Below are 13,654 nucleotides of genomic sequence, written 5' to 3'. Positions count from 1 at the left end.
AATGTTATTTACTTCTCCTGTCAGTGGTTTTAATGTTGTGCCTGATCGGTGTATTATGCCATGTCCTAGTATAAATTGATTCACTCATCTCCGATCTCTTTGTGCCTGACAAATGTCCCAGCATCTGGTTGCCTGGGTAACTCTCTTGTATGCTCCCCACCCCAAATGTTTCTGAGCAAAACAAGCAGAACATAAAAATTATTGCTTGCGTATGGTCCGAGCTGCTCGGCTCCTCTGGCCGTCTCCACTCTCCATCTGAAAGGACAATACTGTCAGAAACACTATTGCTCCATCTTGGTTCGTCCAACCCTCCGAGCCCCTTTGTCAGCGCGGTGAATTTGGTGGTTTTAACCAAAGTCTTGGACAGTGTTTCCTTGTGGTAAACATTTGCGGAACTAGTGATTGCATCATATACCAACTGTAACAGTTGCTTTCATTGGTTGTCACCACATAGTTGAGTTTACTCACATGTCCTCGCTATTGCGTGCTGAATTTAATTTGCATTCAAGTGTCTCTTCTCGCCACATTTATGCAGGTGTGAAAATATGTGACTCTATAGAAGCACATAATGAAATGACAGCGGATTTAATTTGGCAGAATGCTGTAAAATGTCTATAAATAAGTTGATTTGATTGCTTTTCAAACTGTGGATGGTTTTCATTTCTTTGCCAGTGTAATCAAAACTCATAGCTTCACCATGAAACACATACGTGACCGTTGAGTGTGCCGCTTAAAGTTCAGATGATCTATTTGTAAGTCTTTTGTTTTCTTCTTGAGCAGTTTCCTTTGCTGGAGTCCAAGAGATCATATCATACTCACTCTTGCTTTCTTATTTAAAACCAAAGACTAACATTTTGTCATTCAGTCACAACATGGATTAATATGCATATTCTGTGATGACTAATCCAGGACAGCAGAATGCACAAAATCCCACTGTACATGATGTAATCATCCAAACTATCCCCGGAGCTGGTCTGAGACTCATTTGGCCACATTTTACAGCAAAGTGTAAATATTTGTACGACCCATTTAGGGTGTTACGGCAGTTTGTCGTCAAGACTGTCAGGACGCTGGTGGATTTGGAAGCGGGAAGGGGACACGCTGCCGGTTTTTAAACAATAACGCCTGACAGGGATAAAGTGGATTTCTTTGTGTACACTGGCCTTTAGCTCGTGCCTTAATTGTGTTGGCTAAATTATGTTTAATGTTAAAAGCAAACATGTTGCCTTAACTAAACTGTGAACAGCTTCAGACCCAGTGCTTAGCATAATAGCTACCCTGCTGAACAGTGTTCATTTAGTTTTGGTGAGATTCCTTATGACCTGCAGCACTTGAATGGAAAACAGCTGGACGATGTGTTGTAACCGTCTGCCATGGTGTACTTTAAACACATCCAGACAGAAATGCAGAAGAAAACTTGTGCATTCTTGGCAGATTATATGCATGAGATGTTTCTTTGTAATAGTATTGACCTGTGGAAGTATTATGAACTGACGAGGTGGCACAAAAAAAGATTCCTGATGATTTTAGACTATTTCACTGAGAGTTTGTGATCAGTCATAACCGTGTTATAAAAACTGCTAGCTAGCAAACATTGAGTATAAACAGCACATTTAAAATAGCTTTCCGAGAGGAATCAATTCCCTTCAGAGTTTGAAATGGCACACAGAAAAGGCAAAACCCAAACATCACATAAAATATTACGTTATCAAACTTTGTCCTTTGTTTGTTAGACCCTAAGCACACGCATAATGACTATTAAGGAGAAATCAGTTCATTCATTCATCTTCTGTTTTCCTTGAAAGCCCTCACGCCAACACCCTTGGAAAGCTAATCTTTGCACTGCATGTGTAATCAGATTGTGTCTCTTTTTGTTTTGCCTCGCAGTAACGGAGTGGGGTGATGACGTGCGGCCGATCTCTGAAGAAGAAGCCATGGTCATCGTCAACCACCAGTCCACAGGGGACGTGTGCACTCTCATGATGTGCCTGCAGGACAAGGGCTCGGTAAGAAGAGGCGGCCACGTGCGACTTTTATGTAGATCTCCTTTAGGAAATCCGAGAGTTTTGCACACGTGATAGTCAGTGTAAATAAAAAGCAGTGTGGAATTTGTGTGAATAAGGATTTCCTTTAGAATTGCAAACCTTGCTTTAAAAATAGAGAGTTAAAAGCTATTTTAAAGCTTTAACCTTGTGTATTCCCCATTAGCTGGTATGGGTCATGCTAACTTTGCGGTCTTTATTTTGCAGAGATTAGGGTATGTTGGCTTTCCAAAAAATGTGACTTTGCTAATATTTGTTGCGTTTGAACCAAAGTTAACTGAGAAATTTATTTGCGAATTGCTGCTGCAGAGGTCTAACACTAGTCACTCCATCGTGCGCTGTTTTGTGCGACTCATCGTTTCCCAGAATCTCTACAACGAAGGTGCTGAGTCCAACGTTAGCGTGAGCTGTGGAGCCACAGCAGAAATATGTCAGGCTAGGGGAATTGTCCTTTAAGACTGTTTGTCAAAGGTTCGTCAGCATTTCAACTGTCAGTTTGTTTAGCAAAATGATAGCTGTGCAAAGAAAAGCTTGTTTGACAGATGAATTAAAGGAAAAGTCCTGTTTAAAAACTAGTGAATAACAGAGTTAAATGTGTTATAATTAATTTGGATTTTGCCTATTTGTAGTGGTTCAGGAAAGACCCATCGCTATCAAATGATACTGTGATCTTGTCAAAAAAAACTGACGTAGTTGTAGAGAGTGACGGCAGCACAAAACAGTGCTGTGGTTTGCTGCATTCAAATTAAACGTGTGAGTTTGACTGTAAAGCAGCTGAGTTCTCAGGTAGCCAATAACAAACGTGCAAAGAGTCAAGAGGAGGTTACTTTGCATTTATTTATTTTTTTTTTCCACTTCGATCAGTACACACAGTCAAGGAAGCAAAACATGTCCAAACATCAGAGCCCATTCTTTTGTTACAGTTCTGTGAAACATTCTCACCTGTTTTCATAGAAAAAGGAGCGAGTCCTGACACAATTCACATAGTTGTCTGACAACATAAATACCGATTAGGTGCCCCCGTGTTGTTTTGCGTTTATTGCGTTGTTTTTCTTTGGCTGAGGCCGGCGCCGCAGTGCTCAAACGTGATGACATGATCTGCCTCAACAACTGCATCCCTGGCCCAGTTTATCCTCTTAGCACTGAAAGGACAGTAAGCCAAATCTGCATCGCTGCAGGTCACGAGGGCGGAAACGCTCAGAGGGGCGGTATCCGTTTGTAGTACTGGCACCAAGTCTCGTGCTTAGAGGAAGAACACGGGGCTGAACAAAAGTGTTTGTTAAAAATGTTAATTGAAATTTTCCTGCCTTTTTTTTGTTTCAGGTGGTACAAAAAATGATGTGGTTGATGGACCATGTGTTCAAATACACTAACTTCGGCCTAGTGTCCCTCATCCATGGGGACTTCTTCATTAGACAGGTAAGAGACTCAAAGTTGACACCAAAGGTCTCAGCATGTTTGCTCTTTGCATTGTTTAACTGTCACACCCGACGTTTAATCATCCACATCGAGGCGCTCTGCTTCATTTTCTTAAACATTTTATTAAGTTGTCATAGTAGCGTCAAGGGCTACAGCTACACGTATCGCTGAGGGATAGCGGACTATTTTCTCCCACTTGTCAACACTTTGATATTTTTCCTGACAAAAATCACAAAACTTTAGGCCGCAACTCAACTCATCCAACCTCAGCTACTAGTGGCACATTTTTAAGACCTGACACAGCTAGACAGTGGTTGACTGTTTGCTATTGCCCGACCGTTGGGGTGCTTGTGGGATGTTTATCAGATCACCTTTATTTGCCTTGTTTGTATGTATATATGCAAACCAGTTACCTCACAGGCCGAAAGCTGCTTCTCTAACCACATATTATGGTATGTCCTCTACCGTTGGTTCTTATCAGACCTCTGTTGACAGCTTTTCAGCGCCTTGAGTCGTTTTTGTCTTCATCTCATCTTCAACAACATAGTCGTTGAGAAACGATAAACTGTAGATGAGCACGATTTACGACGGTTTGTAGCTCTTCTCAGACTTCCAGCTAGTAGTAGCACTTCCTGTTTTCCCTTTTGGACAACAAATACAGATTAGCGCCACCTGTTGGTATGAAGAGTTATTTCATTTGATGCCAGCTGGTCATTAGTCATAGTCTTTGTGGGGTGTTCAAGTGCAACTTTTTGGTCCGGACTCAATTGATGGGAGGCAACATCAAAATTCATTGATGGTAGTTCTTTGGTATCCATTTGGTGTGTACCTGCCTTTACGCTACTACCCATTTGTCCAGCCAGACAGTAGATACATCAATATCTGTCATAAAGTGAAATCAAAAGAGCATGTGTCTTTAAGAGATGTTTATAGCAGTAGTACGTTTATATGCATAAAAAGACAAAAGTGACAAAGGTAAAGAGCTACCTCAGCTGCTCACCTTTGTCTACCAAGGAAGCCAATGTTTTTTTTACAATGTGGCATTTGTGTGCTTATCACCTTTGCAAACCAAAGTCAAATTGACCTGCGAGCAAACAAAGAGTACAGTATGTCAAGTGTAAAATGAACCCACAGCCCTAGAAGTCCCTAGAAGGACAGTGGCTACTGATTCCTGCTGGGTAAGACTGTGAGACCCTTTGTTGTGTGGGGGGGGAAGAGTTGAAGCAGATCTCTGGCAGGCCTAGGCATGGAGTCAGCGGCCTTCTGGTCAGGGAATTCCTGGAATGTCAGTTTTCGAGGTTAATTTGAGGCCAGGAACACAGATTCATTACAGACCATCGTAAGGCTGGGAGGATTCACTCACAAGACTCTAGTGGGATATCTCATAGGTTCTTTAATGTTTTTTTTCTTTCTTTCATGATTTTAGTTGACTTTTTAACAACTGTGACATGAGTGAAACAATATTTTAATGCGCATTAATGAAACAAAGCTTTATCACCTAATATTACAAGTCACAAATATGTCTCAAGGGACTTTTTAATCTTTAGTGCATACAATGCGTTCTGTCCTTGTCCCCATATGAACGGCTCCTTCTTGTGGCATTCACGTCCTTGTAAGAAAAAATGTTCGATAACGTCCGAGTTCACAAGCTGCAATGTGTTTGCTGATATTTCGGAAAATGGTGGAGGTGGATAGTAAGTTAATATATTGTCATTTTGTTACAATATATTAATTTACAGGTAATTTTTTTTTAATATCCCCATGGAAAATGTTGATTTTTCCAACTGCCTCCTCCTTTCCTCGTACCCGTGCGTTTCCTACATTAAGTTGCCTGGTTGTTAGCTTTTTAAATTGTTAGCCTCTTTGTGTACATGACTTCCCACGTTAAAACACAACCTCACCAATGAAGGCAGCAAAAGTCTGGAGTTAAAATTTGTAGGTAGCACAAGAAAACCTAACTAGTGAAATGTTATATGTACACAGAGCTACTGAGTATGATAGAAAATTGTAGACAACCCAATTAATATACAAAGAATTTGATGTTGAAGGAGCTCAGGCAGCTTTAAGGTTTTGCCAAATGTATCACTTGAGACACACACACACACCTCCTCACCAACCTTAAAACACAGAACGCACATGAACATGTCCGGAGGGAAGTTAGTGAACACACAGGAGGCAGAAATGTAAGGACAGCATGCACCCTGCCATCTGGAGCCAGGAAACACCTGGAGTCAAAGCGGTCTGGTGAACAGCAGCAGGTGCACACGTAGCGTATCTATTCATGTCACAGTTTAGGAGTCTGCTGTGACTCCAGGCACCTAATGCAGCGACGTGTCATCAGAATTGTTTTTAACTACGAATAAAAATTTAAAAACATTATTTATTCTATAACGCAGCCATCCGACTATATATAAGTTGTTTGCAGACATTTGTTTCCTTCATTGTTTTTCCCATTGGTCGTATTTTCCCTGTGACACTAAACAGAGTTTTCGATTTAAATGAGAACACAGTGGCTTGTCTCTGTTGATGCCAAACACAGTTTGTCTGCATTTGTTTTGTCTGGAAAATGAATAAAAAATAAAAAAAAAGCCCACACACTCATCTCTCACTCTTTAGAGCTGCAGAAACAGCATGGCGAGAGGGAATTAAATTTTTTAGGTCATGGAAATGCTTTGCCGTGGAATTTCGTATCAGGCACTGTGCCGAGGGTGAAGCACCCCGCACCCAGATGCCTGCTAACAGCCAGACGGGATGTAGTGGAAAGTCTGAGCAAGTTCTGGTGATTTCTGCCATCCCTCGTCTCCCTGTGATACCCTCTGGCACTCTTGTGTGTGTGCATTCTTGACATATCCTTCCTCAGAATACTTCTCACATCCACGCAGCACAGCAAGCGGCTGCCCTGGCCACCCTGGCATGTGCTGTCCACTCAGGCTGACAGACATGTCTCCAAACATCATTATGCACAACACTGGGCTTTGATGGCTGTAGCACAGTTGCCTTTATTTTATTGTCTCACCTTCACTTTAAAACCACATCTGAATATTGTATTGTTTCTAATTTAAGGATGTACAAATCTTGAAATTTCTACACCGAATATAGTGCACCTAAGCAGCTTTTAACATGCGTGTTAAGCAAGTGATTCTGAAAAAGATCTCAGAAATGAGCTCATGCAGTATGTGCCAGCTGACCATTAGTCGTCTTTGTGGTGTGTTCAGGTGCAATTTTATGGTCCTGACTCAGTTGATGTGGCGCAACATTAAAATGATCCTTTATTGCCGGTAGTTCTTTGGTATCTGTTTGGTGTGTACCTACCTTTACCTTTAGTACCCATTAGTCCATCCAGACAGTAGATTTCTTTATTTTATTTCATTTTATTTTATTTCATTTTATTTTATGCGTAATGCGTGCAACAACACCAAAGCAAATTCCTTGTATGTACAAACATGCTTGGCAATAAAGTCTTTTTCTGATTCTGATTCTGAGATACATCAATATCTGTAATGAAGTGAAATCAAAAGAGCACGTGTCTTGAAGAGAGCTACCTATAGAAAGCTAGGTAGCATCTGGCTAAATTACAAGTGTCAGGTGTTGACTGTGCTTGTTCTTCATTTAAATGAAGTCACGTCCAGATGGTTTATTGTAGACATGCCTCTACAAATGCACATGCTGGGAACTTTCACATTCGGGCGTATTCATGACCTCTCTCGTGTCATTTGCTTGTCAAATTGAGCACCTTCCTTTGAATATTACTGAGGTACACTAAGCAACCTCTATTCACTACATGCAGTCAGCTTCCAATTTCCGAGGTACTAGAGCTAATGTAGTCTAGTGCAGCAGCTCTTCAGTTCTGTCGTACTCCTGAAGCACCTTTTGCTGAAAGTTGACTTTATGGTCTTTTTGGAGATTGTTGAATAGTTTTCCTTTTTGCTGTCTGACATTTTTTAAGCTTGGTACATAGTTGTGCAGTGATTCTATTCAGAGCCTATGTTGTAACCTACTTCAGTGGTCTACGTCGTTGTGAGCATTTACACTTGTGAGCTGGTGTGTCATCCTGGTTCTATAATTACTAAAACATTAGTCAGCATCTAGTCAGCTGTGTTGAGTTTCTCTGTGTCCTTCAAATAACGGAGATTGAAGCTGAGCTACTCATGTTGGTGTTGGAGCCAATGAATGTTGAACAGCAGTTAATGGGTCGTACACAGAAGGCGAGTTAGAACAAGAAACCATAAAAAGCTTAAATGAAATTCCAAGTTCCCTAGATGTTTACCGCAAGGAAACACGGTCCACAGCTTTGTTTTTAACCAACAAATTCACCAAGTTTGAAACATTAAGTCAACCCAGATGGTGGTTACCGGAGTTTCTTTCAAGCAGAGAGCAGTGACGGCAACAAGAGAAATGCTTTATCTGCTTGTTTAACTCAACGTTTGGGTTGGGAACTGTTGGGTTGTTGAGGTTAGCACTGATGCCTCAGAGCAAGATGGTTCTGGGTTCAAATCTGTTGATCGACTTGGCCTTTCTGTGTGGGAGTTTGTGTGTTCTCCCTGTGTCTGCGTGGGTTCTCTCCAGGTACTCCGGCTTCGTCCCACCGTCTAAAAACATGCGCGTTAGGTTGATTGGTGATTCTAAATTGGTCATAGCTGTGAGTGTGAATGGTTGTCTGTCTCTCTGTGTTAGCCCTGCCATAGACTGGCGACCTGTCCAGGGAAAGCGATGGGCAACAAGTGAATGGCTTTACTCTTATATGAACCCTTTAAGGTCTAAAAATTATAGGTAGGTAAGAACCACTAGCGACCGTCGGCCGCAAAGCGTCAAGTGAATCCCTTTCTATGTGGATGGAGCTTTAAAGTTGTCTCTTCTGTGTATTATACGTGGACAGGGCTTTTCTTTTTTGCTGAAAACGTAAATGCAACACCTCAGAATCAACCATTAAGTTCAACAAAACCTAAACATTATAACCTTCATGAATGTAGGCTTCGTTGCAGGACAGTAGTTTTAGCTCAGCGGATGCTAATAAAGTGGCAGTTGAGCGAATACCCTGGTTTCCAGTTAACTGAAGTATGTGAGAGCAAGTTGTCATTAAGAGACAGGTGGTCTGCTATTAGAGACCCTTCAGCTCAGGATGGTTCAGTCAGATCCAATCCCAAGTTTAAATGCAGCTTTATTCTATTAATTTTTCACAAAGGGTTGTCCTCTGAATGCTCCCCTTCTCCCCACTGCAACACACTGTAACGTTGGTGAATACTTTCTTTGCTTCATGTGGTTCTTATATCTGCAGTAAAACCACAGCAACAGTGTCAAGGTCATGTGTAGGTTTGGGAAGCGCTGATCCTCCTGAAGCCTGCAAATCGGAGACTATAAATAATTTTTCACAGATTTTCTTCGTTTTAACTTTAACTGCGGTGGTGTAGCAGTTGTAGTGCACACAGCTGCGTTAATAAACAAATGTGCTCACACGACACGCACACAGACGAGTCTGGCTAATACATTTAAAATGACTTTTGACCAGACCTAACTAAAAATCAATCCGGCTACTCTTCATCCTGCTAATGCTCTGTGATGTCAAGGCCATCGTGTTTTGCATCCATTTCAGTCGCGCCATTAATGACATTAATGCGGCACTGAGTGCTGCGCAGTGTTAATGCAACTTATGATTTGAGTTTGATTGATGGTTTTCATTTGTTGGGTCGGGTCCGACGCTGTCAAAAATTATCTGTTTTATTATGTTAATTAATTCAGCCTGAGTCATTCTGTTTTAAAATGAAACAAAACTGTTCACATGATTATTTTTTTTTTCTTAATTGCTTCCTTTAAACATGTCCTTTCTGTTTTCGTTCAGGGTAAAGCTCACCGAGACAAGCAGCTGATCTACCTGAAAGATCACCTAGACAAATACTACCACAGCCGCGACAGGAAGTGGATAGTGCTGTTCCCGGAGGGCGGCTTCCTTCGCAAGAGGCGAGAAACCAGCCAGTTGTTTGCCAAGAAGAACTCTCTCCCCCACCTGACCCATGTCACGTTGCCTCGTCTCGGGGCCACCCACGTCATCCTGAAAACACTATCGGCCCAGCAGGAGAATGGCAGCGTGGGCAGTGACACTGGGACCCTAAACCAGACAGGTAACCAGATGGCTTCAGACACTTCATTCCTTCATGTTAAAACAGTTTTTTTTAAGCTCTATGAAATTGTATCTCAGTTTTATAGAGCTCTTTTTTCTTATTTATGTTTGATTCTCAAAAGGGTTTTTTTCTTTTTTTGGGAGAGGACAATTTCTCCTTTACTTAACCCTGTAAGAACTCTCTGGGTAGAAGGCCAGATATGAGGCGTGCTTCAAACACGAAGCATTAAATCAGCACCTCTGTGTCCCGCTGTCCTCGGGGAGTCCTGTTTTAAATGAAAAGCGACTGGCGGTAAAAGATTGCTGGGAGAGGAAAAGGGTGACATGCGCAGAGGTGCTAGAAAATTGCATCAGTGTTCCTGAAAAACCCCAGCGGTGATTTGCAGGAAAGTCATTTTTTTCTGTCTTGAGACGAGCCCTAAATACAGCCACTGAGCAGGAAGTTACCGCCCAGTGAATATGCTTTTGTTGTGAAAATAATACAGTTTTTAAGAAAAATGTATAGAAATGGTAAAACAGCCTGTCTTTGTACATGTGTGGATTTAAAAACCGATGTGACTGTGTTGTTGTTTGTAGAGCAGATAATCATCTTTAGCTTTGTTACAGGAAGAGTATTAGTAACGCCTTAAACCTCAGGTTGTGGTTAAGTGCTCAAACACATGTTTATGTTTCAACTAACTCAGTAAACCTTGAAAAACAGTCCTTGGCAAAAAAGTGCAAAGTTAAAAACAGCCATAGAGATTCGGTGGCTCGCCCAAGCCCGAACACACTCCACTCTCCGTTTACCCAGCGGACTCTCTTGGCTTTCGTTCAAAATCCATTTTAAGGGCGTGCTGTGTTAATAGTAAATTGGAGAGACTTTGGGGCCAGCGTTATTGAGAATGTGGCTCAGAGTCTTTAGCCCTCCTCCGCTTTGCTAACACAGCTCTGAGTCCTACGGCCTCAGCACTAACAGTGAGGTGCCATCTGTTTGTCGTTCTGCAGGACAGACTGTCAAACCAAAGCAAACGTATCTCCGTAATTGGCCGTTGTAAAACTAGATGAAGTCTGTTTATGTACTAAATAAGGTGCTGTATGTGCAGGTTTTTTTTTTGTTTTGTTTTGTGCTAATTTAGCAAAGTATTTAACCAGACACTGTCAACAAACACTGATTTACATACAGCGGAGCTTCTTTTCTTACAGCCCTTGGCAAGTAGTGGATTTTTAAAAACCTCTTAGTTAGACAGGTCAGTCTTATTCATGTCTAATTGCACATTATGTTTGTCCTTGCTTTTGTGCTGTGCTGCCAGTTCATATCCCAGCCTTGCTTTATGTCCTCTCTTCTAGTGCAGCAGCTCAGGAGGAGGGGAAGCGGGTTGCTGCAGTAGGGCTTGTCCTTCCACTTGAATCTAGCTAATGGCATTAAAACCTAGGGCAAGAAAGCGCACATACCCAGAAGAGCACTATGTCCCTCACTGTCCTGGGCTCTCTCTCTGTGTGTGTGTGTGTGTGTCTCTGTGCGTGTGATCAAAGACACAGCTCTGTCTCCCTCTGACCCTCCCTGATGCTCTGCAGCGGTGCCCAGAGCTTGCTGACTCACTCAGAGACAAATGGGCCACTTGGAGAAAATAGGATTTAATGTAAATGTGTGTCGCTCTGTGTATCAGCCATGCAATGTCACCTGGGTTAAATACACTGCTCGGTGCAAAAGCAAAGCGCATGGGTCACTGGTCGCCGGTGTAGCTAACAGCCCGCAGAAAGACTGATAAGATTCATGTGTTGTAAAACCGTATTTACAGCCGGCAGGAAGGCAAAGGTCACTGCTGTGAGTCATTTGAGGTGGGAACGGCGCTCCAGTAAGACCCACGGGGAAAACATGCTTGATAACGGCGACCAATCAGTGGCACTTTTGAACCACGTTGCAGTCGGTAAGAGGGGACAGGTGTGGGCTTCAAGTGTTATAATTGGCCCGCAGAGTGGCCTGATCGCAAGCCAGATATCTGCCTGTTTATTTCCTTCCTGTTGCATGTTTGCAGAATGACACAGCCTATCTGATGTCTTTTTAAATTACCCCGGCTGCCTTCGATTACAGTATTGTTTGTCATGACATATAGGGTCACCCGCGACGCCTTGGCTCAGCGCCCCGTCCTTTGGCCGGCGACTCGCAAGAGACGGTGGCTGGCTTTCAGCACACTTGGACAGAGAGCTGGATCCAGTTACCCACACGGGGACAACTGTGGCGCTGCACATTCACATGGATACCAAGGATGTCTATGAAGTCACTGTAACATTGGCATAAATTAGACAGTTTGTTGGTCAGGCACAGTCTCGCTGGCTAAACATGTTTCCGATGAAGGGTGAAGTCAAGTTGACCTTTGATTTCTCAAATGTGTGCATTTGCATGGGGAATATTTTGTCAACTTGATTTAGATTATATGTAATTTAGATGCACTAAAGCGCCAATCACAATATAACTTTGTTGATGTGTGCCAAGTGCTTCTTCCCGCTCTGTAGAGTTGATTCTGACAGAAATACAACAGAAGTTTATTTATTGACAGCTGGCTTTGTTCATCTTTTCAAACACAACTACCGTGTTTTCCTGGAACCCCTCACATCAACGCTTACTCCAAGTGGGACAAACATGTGTAGAAAGAATGTATTTATTCCAACCAGAGAAATGATTACAGGGTTATTAAGCTATAATATTTTCCTATTTAACACATTATCAAAAGGTTTACACCGCCACTTTCAGTACAATACTTGATAATGCTCCACATTACTTGGGTGGTTACACGAGGTGTTTTTATTCTGATTATTATATCCAACAAAGGTTCAAAAAAAGGCAACTGGACTTGTAGAGTTTTTTAGAGAAGACGTTTCACCACTCATCCGAGTAGCTTCTTCAGTTTAGGGGACTGGTGGGAAGTCTGAGGTTTAAATAGGAACTCCTCCTGAAAAAACTTGCTTGTTATGCTAACAACCGAGAACTGGTGCAGCTAATTTCCATTAACGACTGGGTACTTACCTGTTGTTGAGGGGGGGGGGGGGGCTGTTTTGTCCCCCTCCTTTCAGTTCCTATTGAAACCTCAGACTTCCCACCAGTCCCCTAGAACTGAAGAAGCTACTCGGATGAGTGGTGAAATGTCTTCTCAAAAAACTCTACAAGTCCAGTTGCTCTTATGTCACAGACATATTCTGATTATTATCTAAATACTAGTGTCCATGATCTAATGCAGTCCAGCCATTAGATGTCTATCAGTTTCACATTTAATATATCCAGCACATTTGTCTTAAAGACAAAAAAGGGGGATTTAACAGCTTGACAGAACTATGATTAGATAGTGTCAGGTGTCTGTCATATGATTGGATCGATGCTGTAAACATTTGCAGGATAGGTGAGCCCTGTTGTGAGTAAACTAAAAGATCAAAATGAGGAACTGTGGCTGACGATGTGACCTTATGGATCTGTGCTAACTGGCGTGATGTACCTTAATCAGAGGAACTTGGCTCGTGAATCACAACTGTCTATTCACCACTACTACGGCGATGTTGCTGACACATTTCTGTGAAGGGGACGCTATTATAACTTGTTAACAGCATTCCCCTGTTTTGCCGCCTGCGAACCTGACAAGAGTGTGATGCAATGTTGTCACGTGTCTTGTAAAGTTTAGCTCCGCTTTGTCACACACGGTGCGGCGTGTTTTCCCCCAGAAAAAGAAGCCAGTGTGCTCAAAGAGGGAAGTGCTTGCTGCGCAGTAACGGCAGAGCGGGCTGTGACATTAGCCGGGCGGTCGAATATGCTGCGCCGCTTCACACCGCGCTCATTTTTAGAGTTGGTGTCTGTGCTGCCGGAGGCCGCCGGTGCTCTCTTTTAGGCTCGTGCAGCGGTTAAAGGAAGAATCCAACGTTTAGGTAATGCCCACAGTCGGATGTTGCGGTTGTTATCACCTCGAGGCATCCAGGAACGAGACAGGTGGAGGACATGTTGAGACGAGCACCATTCCCAGAAGTCACAACAGGCGTTCTCTGAACAGTCTGCAGCGGAATTTCCTCTCGAGTGATGTTTGGGGGAAATTCTGTCCAAGCAAAACCTAGACGT

General features: G+C 42.6%; 1 protein-coding gene across 4 annotated transcripts in view; it reads left to right on the top strand.

Moving 5' to 3' along the window:
• lpgat1 (lysophosphatidylglycerol acyltransferase 1) overlaps positions 1 to 13,654 on the top strand; it is a 52,644-nt gene that overhangs the window by 18,984 nt on the left and 20,006 nt on the right. For 3 of the 4 annotated variants that reach the window (XM_084560669.1, XM_084560667.1, XM_084560668.1), the window contains 3 exons: positions 1,888 to 2,006; positions 3,366 to 3,461; positions 9,298 to 9,577. In XM_084560669.1, coding sequence (XP_084416795.1) covers positions 1,935 to 2,006; positions 3,366 to 3,461; positions 9,298 to 9,577 — 448 coding nt within the window. In that variant the 5' untranslated portion in view covers positions 1,888 to 1,934. Of the gene's footprint in view, positions 1 to 1,887; positions 2,007 to 3,365; positions 3,462 to 9,297; positions 9,578 to 11,669; positions 12,463 to 13,654 lie in introns of those variants that run through there. The other variant, XM_084560670.1, reaches the window with a different exon arrangement.

The sequence above is a fragment of the Chelon labrosus genome, assembly GCF_963514085.1.
Source record: "Chelon labrosus genome assembly, chromosome: 14".
Lineage (NCBI taxonomy): Eukaryota > Metazoa > Chordata > Actinopteri > Mugiliformes > Mugilidae > Chelon > Chelon labrosus.
Note: the sequence above shows the minus strand (reverse complement) of the source record. Positions and strands in the feature narration are given on the sequence as shown.